The sequence below is a fragment of the Lichtheimia ornata genome (assembly GCF_029851405.1).
Source record: "Lichtheimia ornata isolate CBS 291.66 chromosome Unknown scaffold00056, whole genome shotgun sequence".
NCBI classification, from domain to species: Eukaryota; Fungi; Mucoromycota; class Mucoromycetes; order Mucorales; family Lichtheimiaceae; genus Lichtheimia; species Lichtheimia ornata.
In genome coordinates, this window is record NW_026695376.1 from 94,446 (window position 1) to 112,585 (window position 18,140).

General features: G+C 44.0%; 7 protein-coding genes across 7 annotated transcripts; 5 read left to right on the forward strand and 2 right to left on the reverse strand.

Moving 5' to 3' along the window:
- Window positions 1–60: 60 nt before the first annotated feature.
- On the forward strand, window positions 61–2,715 carry O0I10_009518 (uncharacterized protein; the record flags this gene model as incomplete). The annotated part of the gene is made up of 3 exons (XM_058489509.1): window positions 61–119; window positions 184–289; window positions 349–2,715. The coding sequence occupies 3 exons, from the start codon at window positions 61–63 to the stop codon at window positions 2,713–2,715; spliced, it is 2,532 nt and encodes an 843-aa protein (XP_058339711.1).
- Window positions 2,716–2,796: 81 nt separating this feature from the next.
- On the reverse strand, window positions 2,797–3,258 carry O0I10_009519 (uncharacterized protein; the record flags this gene model as incomplete). Its single annotated transcript, XM_058489510.1, has 3 exons — window positions 2,797–2,871; window positions 2,935–3,024; window positions 3,094–3,258. The coding sequence occupies 3 exons, from the start codon at window positions 3,256–3,258 to the stop codon at window positions 2,797–2,799; spliced, it is 330 nt and encodes a 109-aa protein (XP_058339712.1).
- Window positions 3,259–3,421: 163 nt separating this feature from the next.
- O0I10_009520 (uncharacterized protein) lies at window positions 3,422–4,953 on the forward strand (the record flags this gene model as incomplete). The annotated part of the gene is made up of 7 exons (XM_058489511.1): window positions 3,422–3,551; window positions 3,613–3,655; window positions 3,711–3,815; window positions 3,880–3,997; window positions 4,058–4,136; window positions 4,195–4,330; window positions 4,389–4,953. 7 exons carry the CDS (start codon window positions 3,422–3,424, stop codon window positions 4,951–4,953), a joined length of 1,176 nt encoding a protein of 391 aa, XP_058339713.1.
- A 447-nt stretch (window positions 4,954–5,400) lies between these two features.
- Window positions 5,401–5,814, forward strand: O0I10_009521 (uncharacterized protein; the record flags this gene model as incomplete). Its single annotated transcript, XM_058489512.1, has 3 exons — window positions 5,401–5,430; window positions 5,498–5,614; window positions 5,686–5,814. 3 exons carry the CDS (start codon window positions 5,401–5,403, stop codon window positions 5,812–5,814), a joined length of 276 nt encoding a protein of 91 aa, XP_058339714.1.
- Window positions 5,815–8,271: 2,457 nt separating this feature from the next.
- On the forward strand, window positions 8,272–9,936 carry O0I10_009522 (uncharacterized protein; the record flags this gene model as incomplete). Its single annotated transcript, XM_058489513.1, has 1 exon — window positions 8,272–9,936. The coding sequence occupies one exon, from the start codon at window positions 8,272–8,274 to the stop codon at window positions 9,934–9,936; it is 1,665 nt and encodes a 554-aa protein (XP_058339715.1).
- Window positions 9,937–12,701: 2,765 nt separating this feature from the next.
- On the forward strand, window positions 12,702–13,234 carry O0I10_009523 (uncharacterized protein; the record flags this gene model as incomplete). Its single annotated transcript, XM_058489514.1, has 2 exons — window positions 12,702–13,045; window positions 13,111–13,234. 2 exons carry the CDS (start codon window positions 12,702–12,704, stop codon window positions 13,232–13,234), a joined length of 468 nt encoding a protein of 155 aa, XP_058339716.1.
- A 2,374-nt stretch (window positions 13,235–15,608) lies between these two features.
- On the reverse strand, window positions 15,609–17,535 carry O0I10_009524 (uncharacterized protein; the record flags this gene model as incomplete). The annotated part of the gene is made up of 8 exons (XM_058489515.1): window positions 15,609–15,842; window positions 15,902–16,206; window positions 16,267–16,364; window positions 16,424–16,558; window positions 16,617–16,737; window positions 16,791–17,220; window positions 17,284–17,363; window positions 17,424–17,535. 8 exons carry the CDS (start codon window positions 17,533–17,535, stop codon window positions 15,609–15,611), a joined length of 1,515 nt encoding a protein of 504 aa, XP_058339717.1.
- Window positions 17,536–18,140: the final 605 nt, after the last annotated feature.

The following is an 18,140-nucleotide window of genomic DNA, read 5'->3' on the forward strand; positions in this document are numbered from 1 at the left end:
CTTGTGTTTCTTGTTTGCTACTTTTAACAACAACAACAACCAACTTGTTCTATTCTCCAAATGTCATCGTCTGATACTGGAACTTCGGGCCAGAAACGACAGCGCGTGAGCCGCGCATGGTAATGGCATATTTTCTCTTGAGTGCATTGCGAGAATGAGAGACTCAGTAATTTAGCCGTGCAGCGATTTATGCCGTCGCAAAAAGATCAAGTGCGATGGAGGAACACCTATATGTGGCAACTGTCAAGCCTTCAACTTGGAGTGTAGCTACAAGGATATGACAAAAAAGGTAGAGTTGGGATGGATAAGGATGCCATTTGGAGTGCTAATGTTTGGATAATGTTGTAGCGAGGACCTCCAAAAGGATACATCGAGGCTGTTGAAAGCCGTTTGCACAAGCTGGAAGCATTTCTACGAGATATGGCCAAAAACGACAATAGCGACAAGTGCAAGGAACTGTTGGATGAGTTGAATTCACCATTGGAAACAGCATCTGGGCAGATAATCAATAATCGACCTGTGCGAAGGGCCAAAGACAATGAACCTAGCAATAGCAACAAACAGCAGCAGCAGCCACAACAGCAACAACAACAGCATCAGCATCAGCATCAACTATCATCCATGTCCCCAAAAGAGTCACCGATGTCTCTATCGCAAATTTGTTTTTCCGAATCTACGATGGCCAGCAATAGCAGTAATTCTTCAACTCCGGGATCACCTGGTGACAGTAGCACAGGGCAATTGACCATGGAAGAGAATGGCCAAGTACGCTATCTCGGCAAATCATCTGGATACTACCTTGTACAGAAGAGCAGAGCATATCAAAATGGTGCATTCCATTTCTCAGGATGGGGTCATAAGTTCTCTACTTGTGAACGACCGCCCGTACGCAAGTCATTGGATCCATATGAATTGCCACCAAAGGATCTTTCTCATCATCTACTCAACAAGTACTTTGAGTACTTTTATCCATCGCTGCCATTGTTTTACAAGAAACGGCTCACTTCTTCACTCAATTCACCGCTCGAACCTATTTCACCACTCTTACTCAATGCCATTTACGCTGTCGCTTCTCGAATATCACCCGATGTGAGAACACGCTCGGATCCCAGTGCTCCAGATACAGCGGGTGAAATCTTTTTTGAACGTGCTCGAAGCTTGTTGGATGATTACTATGATGTGCCACGCATTTCAACTGTACAGGCATTGTTGCTCTTGGCCATACATCAACATGGTACAATGAAGTACGCACGTGGTTGGTTATACAGTGGAATGGCCTTTCGCATGGCTCTCGATCTTGGTCTACACCGCAACTGTGATCATTGGAATGTTCCACCAGATGAACGTGAACGAAGGAAACGGGTCTTTTGGTGTTGTTTTATCATGGATCGCCTCACCAGTGCTATTTATGGTCGATCATCAAGCTTTGAAGAACGAGATTGCGATGTACCTTTTCCATCTGAGGACGACGACGACGACGATAACAGCAATGACGATGATGACAATGTGACGGAGAAGCAGCCCAAAGTACTTGAGACCTTTGTCCAATTCATCAAGATATGTGACATTTTAGGTCATGTTCTACGCAATGTTTATTATGCAAAAGCACGTCATCAAGAATCAGCTCAACATCTTGAACACGTGTTGACCAAACTCAACCGGGAATTGACTCACTGGTACAATGGATTACCACCATCATTACAATACCGATTACCAGACACTGAATATGGAGAGACGGGGCGAGCACCACCCTTGGCTGTAGCACAGATATACATGGTTTATTACACTACCGTTATTCTTTTACATCGACCTTTCATTCCTGGGCCAGGGCATGCTGCTGCATCGGGATCACCAGCATCGCTTCCTTCGTACAAGATTTGTATTTCAGCAGCCAATTCGATTCTTGATATTGTCAATGTCATGTTGGCCGAGCAACAACTTCGTCATGTATTCAACTTTGCTGTGTATTGCGTCTTTACAGCTGGTATTGTTTTTATCAAGATGGCTGCTTCTGATGATGCTGCAAAGGCGTTTGATGCCAAGGTCTACATCAACAAGATTATGCGTGCATTGGATGAAATTGAAGACACATGGATGAATGCTGCTCGTTGTTGTAATATTCTCGGTGAATTGGCAGGGCTACGTGAAATCAACCTTGAGTGTGATGAATACGTCCCACGACGTGGAAGTCAAAGCGACCACCAACCACAACCAGCGATTGCAGTACCCAATTCACCAGAGCATGAGGATGATAGCACAGACCCACAAGACTTTCAAGGGCGAGGGACACCTAGTATGGATCCATTTGCTGCACCCAACATGGTTCGCAACTTGCATCAACAACCGTATGACCCATTTCATACAGCGTTTTGGGGAGTACCACCGTCACTGGATGTCCATGAATGGAATAACTACTTGAACAACACCACAACTACCACTGCCACTACCACTCAAACTGATGATGATCATGACAACACATCTCGTCCTGCTATTTCAGCCACGCACCCACTGATTCCGTCACATGAATTCTCTCCTATGCATCCACTACGCACACCTTTGATCAACCAATTCCATTTTACACATCAACGAGGGTCTCGAGATAATCCATTATCATCAATGTCTCTGGACATGCCTTCTGAAAATAGTGTACTACTTGGTCTACTCACGCAGTCAGAGGGTAATCATACACAAGAACAGGAGCAGGAAGAAAATTGAACCATCCATCATTGCTTTATCCATCATTCCATCATAGTTGTAATAATAAATGTGATCCTTTCACATGCTCAAATATCTGTTTCAATACTGCACATAATCTGCCTGGTATGCAACTGTGTCAAGTGGACCTTGCAAGTGATTCGAAATGGCTTCGGCCTTTCCATCAATGTGATTAGCTATATATCATCCCCGTCCCTCCTTCCCTTTATTCCTTCTTACCTTGGCGCGTAGAATACCAAGTTCAACAGTATGATCGCTTACCATGCATAACAACATGCTACTAATGCTTGTGACATATACGATACCATCCTATATTATGCATTGAAGGTTTCAGTAACAATTTGATCGCATCCCCACACCCGCTACGCTACGCTTTACCTCACAATCCATGATAAGAAACTGCAAACCACCCTTCGATCCAACATCCCCAGCGACACACTCTTGTTTGTATGTTCCCCAAATACTGGCTGCAATGGCGGCGTACGTCTTGGTGGTGCGTGCTTGGTCAGCAGCAAAAGCAAGCAGAGAACCTTCGTTATTCATTAGCCTAATAGCGTGAACCGTGAGTTTGATAGGAGGGACGCGTGGTTGACATGTTGAGCTTACAACGATGCTTTGACGCCATGATGAGTGGTTTGTTGCAGGACTTGGGAAATGACTTTAGGTTTCAGCATTGGGCGCAGTACAAGAAGGACGTGACTCTTTCATGTACTTTCCTTTAAAAAGAAAAGAATACGGCGAATTAAGACCAGGCAAGTTCATTCGTGCTGAAGCGAGCAAGCGTGCGTATTCTATACAGTTGAGCCCGTGTAAACAAGTGACACGTACGCATCGAGGTAATCCGTGGGTGTGGGTTCTTATGTCTATGTCCTATGGCTGACTTGTGTGCACTGATAGGCGGGGTCCATTCTGTAAAGATTGAGCATATCGAACAGCAATAGTAAGTAGCGATGCACCAATGATATTTGCTTTGTCGTCCTTAATGCATTTTCCAGTATGCTTTCTGGCGGAGCCGATGGAAGAATTCATGTATACGACCTGAACACAGCTTCTGATGCGGATGGTTCTATAAGGATCAAATCATTGCAAGGTGTAACAAGGTATAATGATACATGGAGCATTCATATCTTACAACCCTCCTATAACACGCCATATCTTACCTAGTCAAAATCGACATCATTATGCTGTCACCACCTTATCTTGGTTTCCCTTTGATACCGGCATGTTTATTAGCTCAAGCTTTGACAAGACCATTCGTGTATGGGATACCAATACAATGACAGTAAGCTTATTCCCAAACAATAAGGAAGACTTCTCTTTGCTCATCATTCCTTTATCTTAGCCAGCTTGTACCTTTCATATGGATTCTCGTATCTATTGTCAAGCCATATCCCCAATTGCTTCCCATTGTCTCGTTGCCAGTAAGCTTTTTCTTTTATGAACTTGTTGTAGCATGGTTAATTGAATTGTCTTTAAAAGGTGCAGCAGATGAACCTCGAATACGGTTGTGCGACCTTAAATCTGGTGCCGATACCCACTCACTTGGAGGCCATGTCGGATCCATATTGTCTGTTGCTTGGTCACCAAGAGAAGAGCATGTGCTTTATTCAGGAGGGTAAGCATAACATTCCCTTTTCTTTCTATTCTACTGACTATGCCAACCTATATCACAGGTCAGATGGCACTATTCGTGTATGGGACATTCGACGAGCAGCAGCATGCTTGAGACTTTTGGATCAGCACAATGGCGATGCATCTCCATTGGCGGACACCAATGTGGCACATGGTGGCGGCGTCAACGGATTTGCCTTTACAGGCAATGGTCATTACCTCGTGTCCCTGGGCCTTGACGAAAAGATCCGACTCTGGGATACATTCACCTTGAACAACACACTCGTTAATTACGGCTCATTATGGCGGAACCAATTCCGATTCTATTTGCAAGCTTCCATCTCAGATACCAATGTATGGCCTCCCTTATTATACGTACCGAGTGATGATCATCAAGTGCTGGTGTACGAATTACACAGCGGCATCTTATTACGGCGACTACGTGGGGCCTATGGTCGTGTGACATGTACTGAATACCGCCCTGGATACCAAGAACTCTATGTGGGATCAAATGACAGTGAAGTACTCGTTTGGGAGCCTATCAATGAGAATGATCAAGAGCCGATAGACAATAGCATGGGCACATTTCAGGATACTTGGAGCGAGAGCGAAGATGAGGAACAATAGCAAGGATTTTGATTGGTGCCCTTGGGGAAAAAGTAAGGGTGTTAGAGTTGGTAGTGTTTACTTTTGGCGTGAATACATCTAATAAAAACCCCCCCCCAAACGACTGTATGCGAGATGCAAGCGTGTTTTATAAATGTGTATATCCCTTTTTTGATGTCGTGTAATGGGTTCTCGGCTCAAGCGGATTGTGACCCGAGAGGACAAACGCACATGTACATGTATCTATCCACCTTTAAGCATTATTGCGTCCAGACGCTCTGTGACACTCTAGGTCTTTGGGATCACAAGCCCAAAACATGGCCATACTTGGTAATAGGCGTATCCCTTCAATAAACATGATGGGTCCTCTATATAAACCTACCATCGTCATCGCACTTGTCTTTTCTTTCTTCACATTAAACGTCAATACATACACGTAAATCCTAGACAAAGCAACACGATTACAAAATGGGATGCTGCTTCTCTCAACAAGACAAGGTACGAGATCAATGAAAATGAAATCAAAGGTCGACAGCTCATTAAAATAATCAACCATCATGATCAGTCAACCGTATACGAAGTGACATTGGATGCTAATGGTGTTGCCCACCGGGTACCCAATGGGCAGGGTACTCATTTTATTCATGTTTCTGAAGACAGTGAAACACATATGGAGGAAAAGGTGTGCATCTGTTTTCTTTTTTCGTTCCTTACACGTTTCACTTTATCTCACAATTACATTGTTGTTCATAGCCTGTGATTGACGTTGATCTTTCCAAACCTTCACCTACTTATAAACAGCCTCCACGGTTTACCTTTTTACCATCGCGGCCGAGTAGTAAGCGAATTCAACCATCCACAGAGGAGAAACCACCCCTGTAAACACTTGTCGCACGTGCACCGCTTCTATCACTTCTATTTGTGTATATTATCTATGTCATCTGCCGTTTACCATCACATTACTTTTCTCGCCCCAGTCAAAATCGAATTCTTTCCCCCTGTCATTCGTATTCGATGTTAAATAGCATTTTACCCATAGCTTTTACAATTTTGCTGTACCTGAGTTTTCATCTTAACGCTAAACAGGCGTTGTATCAATCGTATAAACTATATCTTCAAACACCGTGATGTATTGTGTGTATGTGTGTTTTTCAATGGCTAGCGCAATGTAGCTTTAAAGTTTGTCTAATGCATGCATGGGTGTACCTCATGTTCGAGCATGGTGCATTGGGCTCATACGGAGAGGAGACAAGAAGTAAATTGCTGGAGCTTCCTTGCCTTTGTGTCACTGACCCCCCGCAGATCAATAGATCTGTGCTTGTATAGCTTGGCATGCAGGTAAACACATGACGGCAGTGATGCTAATATAATCTACCTGTATGCATATGCATGCACATTGCAGATGCATGACGGCGTATTTAATCACCCATTTCTATTTCCATCCCCTACCTCCAAATCAGGATGTAAAATTATACATGTTGCCACTCTGTTGCCATAACAAAGGATCGGCTATTGACAACAGAAAAGAAGATGCGTTTTTTCTTGCTACGAGAATGGCTGTCTATACCAGGTCATTAAGAGTTATACAGCTATTGGACCACCCTAGGCACTCAATGATGATTTAACGTGCACCAAGCCTTTTCATCTCGTACCGCTTGACTCTTCATCCCTTTTTACCACTCATAAATAGCAGCAATAATGCATATCCAGCCCCTGCTCTAAACACAACTCGCAACGAACAGTGATCGAACAAGATTCTTGTTCCACACATTGTATATACCATCCCAGGTACCAAACCATTATCCATATCCCATATCCATATGTCCATAAGAAGTCGTATGTATTGGAGCAAGTTGCTACACGTAAATAAAGCTGCTTCTATACAATGGCTATCTGCTGTTACACATGACAAGCGCTGTCAGGCAAATTGCTGCAAGTAACTTGAGACAATGGAGTAAAGACCTCGCTAATAGCAACTGCTGGAATGAACGCTACTACGATTGGTTGTGGTAGAGGAGTGTACAAGAGAAGGTGTCGTGTCAAGAAACGCGGGTGTCGTAGTGGGGTGCACACGCCATGGAGTTCCCATTCAGTCAAAGGCAATCGAATCAAGAGAGTTGTAGGATTGACATGATGGGTTGAAGCAGGACAATCGTTCGCAGGTGGTAGTTGTACTTGAAATGACCAACAATCGAGAATGGGAGAAAGAGGCACGAAGCTGGAAGTGAAAGAACGGGAAATCAAGGTATACTTCTTTGTGTGAGCGTTGCTCAATCAAATCCTCTCGGATCAAGAAACTTGAATGATGGGAGTGATGGGCTGAACAGGACAATCGTTCATATGCATTGGATTGGGAAACGAAGTTGAATGGGAGGAATGGGCTATTAGACGGCAGTTTACAAATAACTTACGAATTTGATTCGTCTGATATTGGATGATCTTCTGTGTTTGAGCGTTGCTCAGTCAAATCCCCTCGGATCAAGAAAGTTGAAAGATGGAAGTGTTGGGCTGGAGCAGGATAATCGTTCACATGCATTGGGTTGGGTAACAAAGGCGAATGGGAGGAATGGGCTATCAAGTAGCAGTTTACATATAATCAATCAAGTTGATTTCTATGATTTTGGATGATACTTCTGTGTTTGAGCGTTTTTCAGTCAAATCCACTCGGATCAAGAAAGTTGAATGATGGAAATGCTGTGCTGAAGCAGGGGAATCGTTCGTATGCATTGGATTGGGAAACAAATATGATTGGGAGGAATGGGCTATCAAATGGCAGTTTACGTATAACTAACCAGATAAATTCTTCTGATATTGGATGATGTTTCTGTGTTTGAGCATTTTTCAGTCAAATCTCATCGGATCAAGAAAGTTGAATGATGGGCATGCTGGGCTGGAGCAGGACAATCGTTCGTATGCATTGGATTGGACAACAATGGAGAATGGGAGGACTAGGTTATTAGCTGGCATTTTGAACTTTCCCTAAATAGTGTACAAGAATCATGCATCGCCTGTGCTGAATGACTCAAGTTACACAAACACGTCTTCTGCATCTTTTGCTCTATTATAGTCATACTACTTTACATTAAACAAAGACCACTTCTCATATAGCATCACGCTTACAACATAGTAAAAGCATAAATACGCCTGTATATCTAAACTTTACAATCAAACATGGGGTTTTTATTAGAGCAATGTGCTCGGCTTGGCCAACTGCACCTTGGGTGCCAGTTTCACGATCAAGCTTGCCAATCCCAGATTTCGCAATGTCGCTACCAGTCAAACTGGATCTGGGGGTCCGTTTTGATCTTTGTTAATGACAAAGATGAAATACATGACATCATGGCCATCATCGATCGTTATTGCCTAGCATCCAACGCTAAACTCAACTGCCAGAAGACTTCGGTGGTTTCATTGACGGGACGTGTACCGGATGATTGGCGACAAGCTTTTGATTCACATGGCCTTCGATTATGGCATGATCACACTTGCACAGAGGCTGTCACCTATTTAGGTTTTCCTCTTAACAGCACACAAGCACAATTGAACAACTTTCTTCAAGCACGCCTAGCCAAGCTAAAGGCACACATCAACGTCCTACAATCTCGCTCTTTGTCCATACGCGGTAAATCACTGGTTGTCAATTCGCTGATCCTTAGTCGCATGTGGTATTGTTTACGTATCCTCCCTTTGACGCAGCATTTCATCAATAGCCTTCAATCAGCGGTTATTCAATACCTCCAGGGTAAGACTTTGCCCAAGGTCAGTTTTATGACTTGCTGTAGACCAAAGAAAGAAGGTGGTCTTGGTGTATTACATCCTATGCACCATCTCAATGCTTTACAGCTACGATGGATACACCCCCTTTTGTCTAATGATCCTGAGGAACGACAAAATTCGCTTGCTGATCCGTATCTACGACTTTGTATCCTTGCTTTCTGCTCCACTCTGGCACCAACCATTCCTATCCTTTTCCCTGAACGACGTGATTCTACTCTCCTCTCTTTTGGTCATTTCAAGTCTCTTTTTCAAGCATGTGACAATATCAAGCTGAAAGTGAATTGGAGCGCTATTACCCATTTCACCGTCCTCGACTTACCGCTGATCAAGATTTGTACTTTTGCTGGTCCCGCTAATGAAGCACCCAAACCAAGTTGGGGCACTCTTTTGGTTCGAGATGCCTTTATTTTATCTACCGCTGCACATCATCTTCGTGCACGTTCACCACGTGAACGCACAAGACACAAGCGTAAGGTTAATGCTTTTCATCGAGACATACACCCCAATGGCACGTGGCGACTTAAACCTTTCTTCAAACGCCTGCTGGAAACTTTGCCTTCAAGTGATGCACATCGGACAGTGTCTCTCGACTACCATGCTTTGGTTGCTCCCATCACCCACACGAATCTTCGTATTAACGATCTCACACGCAAAGCCTTCCGATACAGCCTTTTACCACCACTCGATTCTCTACCACCACATTACCCAAGAGGCACCCATTCAGCTTGGCATCGTTTTTGGAATGGCGCTATTCCTCATCAAGCACGTACTATTCGATGGAGACTGCTTCATCACCGAATATCCAGTCGTCAACGTCTTCATGCTTTAATACCACGACATGTCGAGTCGCCATGCTGCCAACGTTGCACCAACAACCCCGAAGTGAACAATCCTGCCATGGAATCCGATCAGCATTTCTTCTTCTCTTGTCCTTCGGTACAACCAATATGGCATCATATCGGTCGTCAGTTTTTTGCCAATCCACAAGCGATTCAATGGCGCCATCTCTCCAATATTACTACACGTCCACCATCCACATCATCCGACTTGCCAGTATCCTATGACATCATCATATCATGTGGACTGCTCGCCATTTGGAGGGCTCACTGGCGATACGTTTTCCATCAAGAAGCCATCCCATGCAATATCACAGCTGACTCTGCTACCAAACACATCCATCAAATTATCAATGAGTATAGTTTAGCCAATTCAAACCCTTTAATGTAAAAGCAAAGGCGCCAATATAAAGCGCCGGAATAAATACCATCTACACAAAAAAAAAGATCTGGGGGTCGACCTCTTCGACGACGACGACCAAAAAATATTTTTTGGACTAGTTGCGACATTGAACGTGAAACTTTCGCACAAGGTGCTGTTGGCCAAGCCGAGCCCATTGCGCTAATAAAAACCCCACGTTTCATTGTAAAGTTTGGAGATACAGGCACCTTTATGTTTGTAAGCGTGATGCTATATGAGAAGTGGTCTTTGTTCATTGCCAAGTAGGTGGACCCTGGCAGAGCAAAAGATGCAGAGGGTCGTATTGTGTAACACAGCTACGTTTGCATGAATGAAAGGGTCAATGTATAATTACTTTATAGATCATCTAGGTACAGGCATGTATTGCTAGCTAACGGCCACTTTTATTCAATCATCATTGTTGCGAGATCCACTGCATGGGAACGATGTCCCTGCTCTACACATTCATTTCCATGATTAAAGTAGGTTGATCCGAGCTGATTTGACTGAGCTGCGGTCAAAGAGAGATTACATCACTCTGGACATCAAGCACGCTCGATGTAGCTCAACCGATGTAACCTTGTGTGAGCGTAACTCAACCAAATCAGCTCGGATCAACCTACTTTAATCATGGAAATGAATGTCTAGAGCAGGAGCATCGTTCACCTGCAATAGAATGCACAAAAGTTGGGAATGCACAAAAGTGGCTATTAGCTGCCAATGTATGACATAAAAGTGAGGGTTGCGTACCTGTCATGCATTGTCCCTGACGTCCTGACTTTTTAGCTGAGTTACCCAAAGAGGTCCTTCTGCATCTTTGGCTCTCCAGGGTCTAGCTACTTGGCAATGAACAAAGACCACTTCTCATATAGCATCACGCTTACAAACGTAAAGGTGCCTGCATCTCTAAACTTTACAATCAAACGTGGGTTTTTTATTAGAGCAATGTACTCGGCTTGGCCAACTGCACCTTGGGTGCCAGTTTCACGATCAAGCTTGCCAATCCCAGATTTCGCAATGTCGCTACCAGCCAAACTGGATCTGAGGGTCGACCTCTTCGACGACGACGACCAAAAAAATATTTTTGGGCTGGTTGCGACATTGAACGCGAAACTTTCACACAAGGTGCTGTTGGCCGAGCCGAGCCCATTGCTCTAATAAAAACCCCACGTTTCATTGTAAAGTTTGGAGATACAGGCACGTTTATGTTTGTAAGCGTGATGCTATATGAAGAGTGGTCTTTGTTCATTGTCAAGTAGGTGGACCCTGGCAGAGCAAAAGATGCAGAGGGTCGTGTTGTGTAACTCAGCTACTTTGCATGACTGGAAGGATGGAAGGATGATACTGTATACTATTGACAATATCCCATACATTGCGAGCTAACAGCCATTTCTTCACAATAGCCACTGTTGTCCACTCTATGACATGTGAGCGATTCTCCTGCTTCAGACATTCATTTCCATGATTGGATTACGTTGATCCGAGTTGATTTGACCGAGATACAACCAAAGAGGGATTACATCAATCTACACGTCTAACCATGCTCTATGTTGCTCAACTGAAGTAACCTTGTATGAGCGTAGTTCAGCCAAATCAACTCGGATCAATATAATCCAATCATGGAAATGAATGTCTGAAGCAGGAGCATCGTTCCACTGTCATAGAATTGGCAACATTGCCGATTGTGAGGAAATGGCTGTTAGCTCGCAATGTATGGGATATTGTCAATAGTATACAGTATCATCCTTCCATCCTTCCAGTCATGCAAAGTAGCTGAGTTACACAACACGACCCTCTGCATCTTTTGCTCTGCCAGGGTCCACCTATTTGACAATGAACAAAGACCACTCTTCATATAGCATCACGCTTACAAACATAAACGTGCCTGTATCTCCAAACTTTACAATGAAACGTGGGGTTTTTATTAGAGCAATGGGCTCGGCTCGGCCAACAGCACCTTGTGTGAAAGTTTCGCGTTCAATGTCGCAAACAGCCCAAAAATATTTTTTTGGTCGTCGTCGTCGAAGAGGTCGACCCCCAGATCCAGTTTGGCTGGTAGCGACATTGCGAAATCTGGGATTGGCAAGCTTGATCGTGAAACTGGCACCCAAGGTGCAGTTGGCCAAACCGAGCAGGTTTGTTCTCATATAGACCCCACGTTTGATTGTAAAGTTTAGAGATACAGACACCTGTATGTTTTAGCTATGCCGTAAGCGTGATGGAGTTGCTTTTTCCTAGTGGATGGTGTCGGCTGCATTAACGGAAAGATGAAGAGCTAAGTGAAATGGCATGTGATGGTTACACACGCGTCATTTACAGGTTGCTGCATAAATGAATGATGATTGCTTTTAGGAAGTACGTAAACAGACTCCAATCATGAAAAAGCTATTCAAAATGATATTTACACTGACAATGACAATGATTTTATACAGGGGCGTTTTTTATGTTTGATAGGGGAGTCATGTATTGGTTGCACAGACCCAGGAGTACGTAGTGTCAACCTGCATTAATTTGTGCACGGATTTGATAGACGCCAATCCCGCCAGTAAAATGATGTATCGCTTAGTTACAAGGAATGTGTTCAATTTAACTCTCGAGTAGTGATCGTTACTGTTGACCCAAGAGTATAGGCTTTTGTTGAGGTACATCTTCACAACAGCAACTGTAGCAAGCGGGGCGGCGTGTAGTGCAACAAATTGGGAACACTCAGAGGAACAACAACGAGCCCCTTCTTCTTACACTCCTCCCACCTCACAATGCAAGGTAAGCTTGTCTCCATTTGCGAACTACAACGCATTAACAGCTGGCATCCTTTCAATGTATGGCGCCAAATGGATGAACAGGTGGCCAATGGCGACTCTTTCCAATTGCAGACATTCAACAACAAGCACGCACGAGATCTACCCATGTTTCAAGCTTCCATTCCCATTCAACAGGTACGGCCAATCGCTGCAGCGATTTTGCTATTCAAGTTTGACATTGTGGTACTGAAGCTCGTGTGTAGGTTGCTGTTCTCTCGTTTACAAGGTCTAATGGGTGCGTCTCGTGTATTCATTCCCAAGCTGTCCACAACAACACTTCTTTACACTGCCTCTTTTGGGTATGTTGGCAAGAAAATGCGTTTAGATTGGTTTTCCTTGGTATCTCACATTGTGTTCATGGTAGATCGACTTGTTGGATGATGGTACCTGTTGGCAGTAGCAAGATATTGATCTTAAAGCAAGGACGCTGTACGTTGGTTCAATGGTATGTATGGTGTTGGATCTACAATGCAGGACCACTTAATTAATGAGCCTTACAACGAAACAGCAGCAGCACATACTGGATCGGATGAATACAAGGTTATTTGCAAGCATCAATGGAATGGTATTGGGAACACCTCGAGGTAAAGTGATCATTTTAGGATTTGTCACCTTCGAGTGCACTGATGAAAGAAATAGGCTCTCCTTCGGCGATTACTATTATCACAGCAGCACGTCAAGGGATGGAGTGTACTGTCTTAAGGGGGAAGGCCATGTTGTGGTACGCGGATATTACGTTGGGCTCACGGTGCGACTTCGGTTTAAAAATGCACCCTCTGACCTTTCGTGGAGAACAAAGTATATGCTTCCCATCATTGCACTGCTATACTTTACTCGACTTGGAAGACGATGGGTGTCTTTCTTGGCAACATGGCTGGACCCACGGCTAGTGGTGTTAAAGTCGGCTGGGGAGGGGCTTCATGTCACCGTTAAAACCGGTGTTTTGACGCCACGTTCCTACGGGAGGCTAGAAGGCAGTGCGTGTACTACATTCCTTGGCAGTGCGCTTTTATCATTGCTCTTATTGCTGGCGGCAAGATTCATACGTATGCATAGAATTGGATCTACATTACAAGTGCTATCAACTTACAATGGAACAGTAGCAGCATGGTATGGTTGCCATGGAGATATGGATGGCATGGAGAGATCGTTCTTATTTGAAGGAAGGGTGCTATTGTGAAGTATCACAAGGTAAGAGTATCCATTATGGGATGTGGCGCATGCAAGTGCACTTATGATGGAAGATGTGCAATGACAGGATCAAGAAGGCTCTTATCAGAGCAGCACGTCAAGGATGTTATTGTACTGAACACTCCTTCCTTCGTCCTCCGTAAAACGGCTATCAGCATTCGTTTATTGTATGGGCGTCTCTGCATCAAGGAAACCGGCTTTGAGTGTTGGTGGAAAAAGGCAAGTTTGGGAGAGTAAAATTCGGCGCTCTCTTTCACATGTGCTCACTGAACTGGACAATGGCATCCACGACGACTTCTTCGCTACGTTCTGTTCTCAAACGATGACAGCACGTCCATGACACCTTCGGCACTCATGTTACGGCAATGAACAGGCAAATAACCTAAGGTTCGAGTTCTCTTTCAAGGTTGGTGACGGCGAGCGACCAGTGCCAAGAGATGTTTTCCTAGTGTGATACTGCAGCAGCACGTCGATCAGCTTTATCCCTTGCACAACAACTATGGGATATGATCATCATCATCTTCATCGATCCTTTCATGCAGCAATAGACGCTTCATTATCCAACTGCACGCAGCTACAGGATATTTTGCATCATGGTTCACCCATTCATCAAGGTACAATGTAGGTTGCATGAGCCTACTGATTAAGAGTGATGATTAACAATATGAATCGTTGATTGAAGCTGTACGACCGGATCTTCAGTTTGGATCATGCCATATCAGCCATCAAGTACGCCGCAATACAAGCAATCTTCATCAACCGGTTGAGCTGTGATGCGAAACGACCAAGCAAGGGATTGACCAACAGCTGAACGGAGAAGGAAGCATATCAGCAGCAATCACTAGGGTTCTTTCTATCAGCATAGTGGACGTGCAATGGTGAGGATGGATGGATGCAACCATGTGAAGCGATGAGAATGCTGATATATTGCTTTGGTTCCTTGTCACGTTGCCAACAGGGAGGATGGGTCGTACACGAGGATATCGCTGAGGACGATGATGGGCTGGATGACATTGACCAGAGGGCTTGTACCTTTGACGAACGCGTTTTACCTCTATGGATGATGGCAGATACTGGAATAATGGTGTCAAGACACACAGCAACTGTTTGTCCTCGATGATTGTTATGATTGCAGCAACCAAGGATACAATACACAACGACACTCTTTTGTTATATATTATCCACCCATACCTATTCAATTTAGTGATGTCGTTCCTTAATCATGTTCACGTGACAAACACCCACGCTATCATATCCTCGTCTTCGACGTGTCTATTGAATGGGCATTGGCTTCAATATAAGAAAAGGTTGTGCATCTCTCATGATTGATCCATAAAGTTTGGAATTTTTGTTGTTTTTATACAAGCATGTCCCTCTGTATCTTTGACTCTATCAGGATATAGCTTCTTGACAATGAACAAAGAAGACCACTTTTTATATAGCATCTCGCTTACAGCATCGTGAAAACACATAACAAGACTTGCAACTCAAGCGTTTACGAACAAAGCAAGCAATCGAGCCGCGAGTCAGCATTCAAGCATGCTTTTGGTGTGCTATGCATTTGGGTTTGAACAATTATCTTCCGTACACTTTCATGTCAAACGTACAGCTTGATCATGTGACTATAACAAACATCCACCTTCAAGATGCCCAACACTCTATGTATTTATATCATTGCTTAATAATGCTTACAGTGAGCTCGCTTTTTGAATAGCTCGAATGACCATCTACATCAGCAGCATCTGCGGTAGTCAAGCCTTCTAACTTTTGGTATACAAATTGGAGAATGCTTTCTTCATCAGCAGTGGGTTTGACTTGAACTTCGATTGTGCCAACGCATTTGCCATAGGTGTTTTGCCAGAAATGGACTCGATCAATGGCGACAACATCGGGATTTTGACGTATCTATAGAGAGAGATCAATATCAACTCATGCCTTGTTACCCCTGAAGATGGTCTTTTTACCTCAAACAGCCGGCTTTCAATTCCTGAACGTGCCACATCGGGTGTCGTTTGAAGCAGCAGCTTCATAAGAGCCAATGCTGTAGGACCTCCCAAATAGAGCATAATCACGGATTCTCCAAATGCAAGAAACTTATCCGTCATGGGCGATGCAAAGCCAAGCACAAAGAATACGAGTACAACAAGACAAGAAGCCAAGATCGATGTGGTATAAATGTTGGACAATACAATGTTAACAGCATTGCCACGAGCACCATTGATCACGTTGTATGAAAAGCCATGTACAGTGGGAGGTGATCGACGAAGATCTAAGCGAGGAATTTATGATGAGTATAGATAAAGAAAAGCTTTCGCATATAGATACATACAGCGCACCAAATTGTCATGGTTTCTAAGGTTGACGCAAGCAATAACTGTAGCACCCATAGAAATGCATAGGATGATAAAGCCAGTGAAGCCAAGGGATCTAAGTAGAAAATGAATCAATACAACCCATAAAACAACCCATATCCATGTCCAACTTACTTGTGATGTCCCTGATCATGATGATCAGCATCCTCTGTTAATAAGTGCTCTAGCGATTCCTTGGTCGTATACATCGTGACAAAGAGTAGATAAATAGTCGTAGCCATGGCAAACACAATTTCATATCGGCGAGCCCTGAAAGATACTCCATGATGTGAGTCACATGCAAGTAGAAGGATGGGAGCATACTTACGAAAAAGGACGCTTTGTGCTCGAAGCCAGGAATGCTGGATGGGTTCTAGCAACATCCGATACGAATGTATTGAGCACCCCAAGGGCATCAAAGATCACCAAATAAGATAATCCCATGATAGCTAATCCTTACTGTAAGCCTTTACTCATACCTTGAGATTCCTGTATTCCTTACCAAGGCTATCGCGAGAAGCGCCTGCCCACCATACAAGAATGCCAATACCACAATGGATCAAGAACCAGGTGAAGATAGTCTTTTGCATAGGTGCCAAATGAGCAAATATGTCTGCCCAGGATGGAAAAGGTGGGATGGACACAGCAGGATAATGGTGATGATGATGATGGTGGTGGTCATGGTGATGGTGGTCATGGTCGTGGTGGTCATGGTGATGGTGATCATGGTGATGGTGATCATGGTCGTGTTTGTGTTCGTGCGTGTCATGAAGATGAGGATGGTGTTGATGTTGATCGTGAACATGATCGTGATTGTGTTGATGGCTGTGAGCATGTGAATGGTCGTGGCTGTGATCATGGGTTGCTATGTATTGTTCCTGGGGTTGATTTGGCATGTAGGAATTCGCTTGATACGTCGCATGTTGGCTAACCTATCGTTGCGCGACTTGGTTACAGATTACACACCTTCACGGTCCATAACACGCACAACTTACTTCTTGTTGCTCATGACCCACTTCTTTCGCATGTGTCGTGTTGCCACTTGCACGCAGAGGTGCCGAACTTTGAACCGTTACTGCATATTTCACACCCTTCAGTTAAGCGGATTGCGTTGGACACCATGTATACACTCTACCTGCCGTCGCCGAAGCCATTGGTGCCAATGTTGAGCTTGCATGAGTTGTAGTTGCTGGCTGCGTGAGAGGTGATTGCGGACGCCGTTTAGTGAACTGCCTTGTCGATTTCATCAGGTTTGTCAACGGCAAAAAGGGCACCAGCAGCCAAGGGCGCTCTCTCGGATAAGTCAGCAAATCAAATTGCGTTGTTGGGTTTCATTATCTCCACAAAAGAATACAACCATATGTCTTCTCCTCCACCACCATTGTCTAGTCTCTTTGTAACCGATCCAAACGTATATAGCAATAATCGCTCTTATATAAAATGTTGTCAATGATGCTATCTGAATGAAAATGCACATGTTACCCAAGCCTTGTAACTCGGCTATATTTCGGCATTACCCATGGAGATGATGATGCCGTATGCTTCACAACAAAAGACTTTAATTGCCTTTTGTGAACAAGGTATCGCGGATTACCACATTTGACAAATACATCGGATAAAATGATAAACATGTACAAAATGTATGCATGGAGAGTGACATGAAGCGGCTGAGCAGCGAAAATGCAATCCATACTATTATTGTGCCTAATTCACCGTTATCTTCATGTGGGTGGTGCTGAGCATCTATAGCAGTTGTCTATGAATGAGGCTGATGATTGGTTGCAACTTCTTTTCTTCCTTGACTCTATTGCATGTCACACGAAAAACTACTTGCGTGGGGTCTCCAACTTTG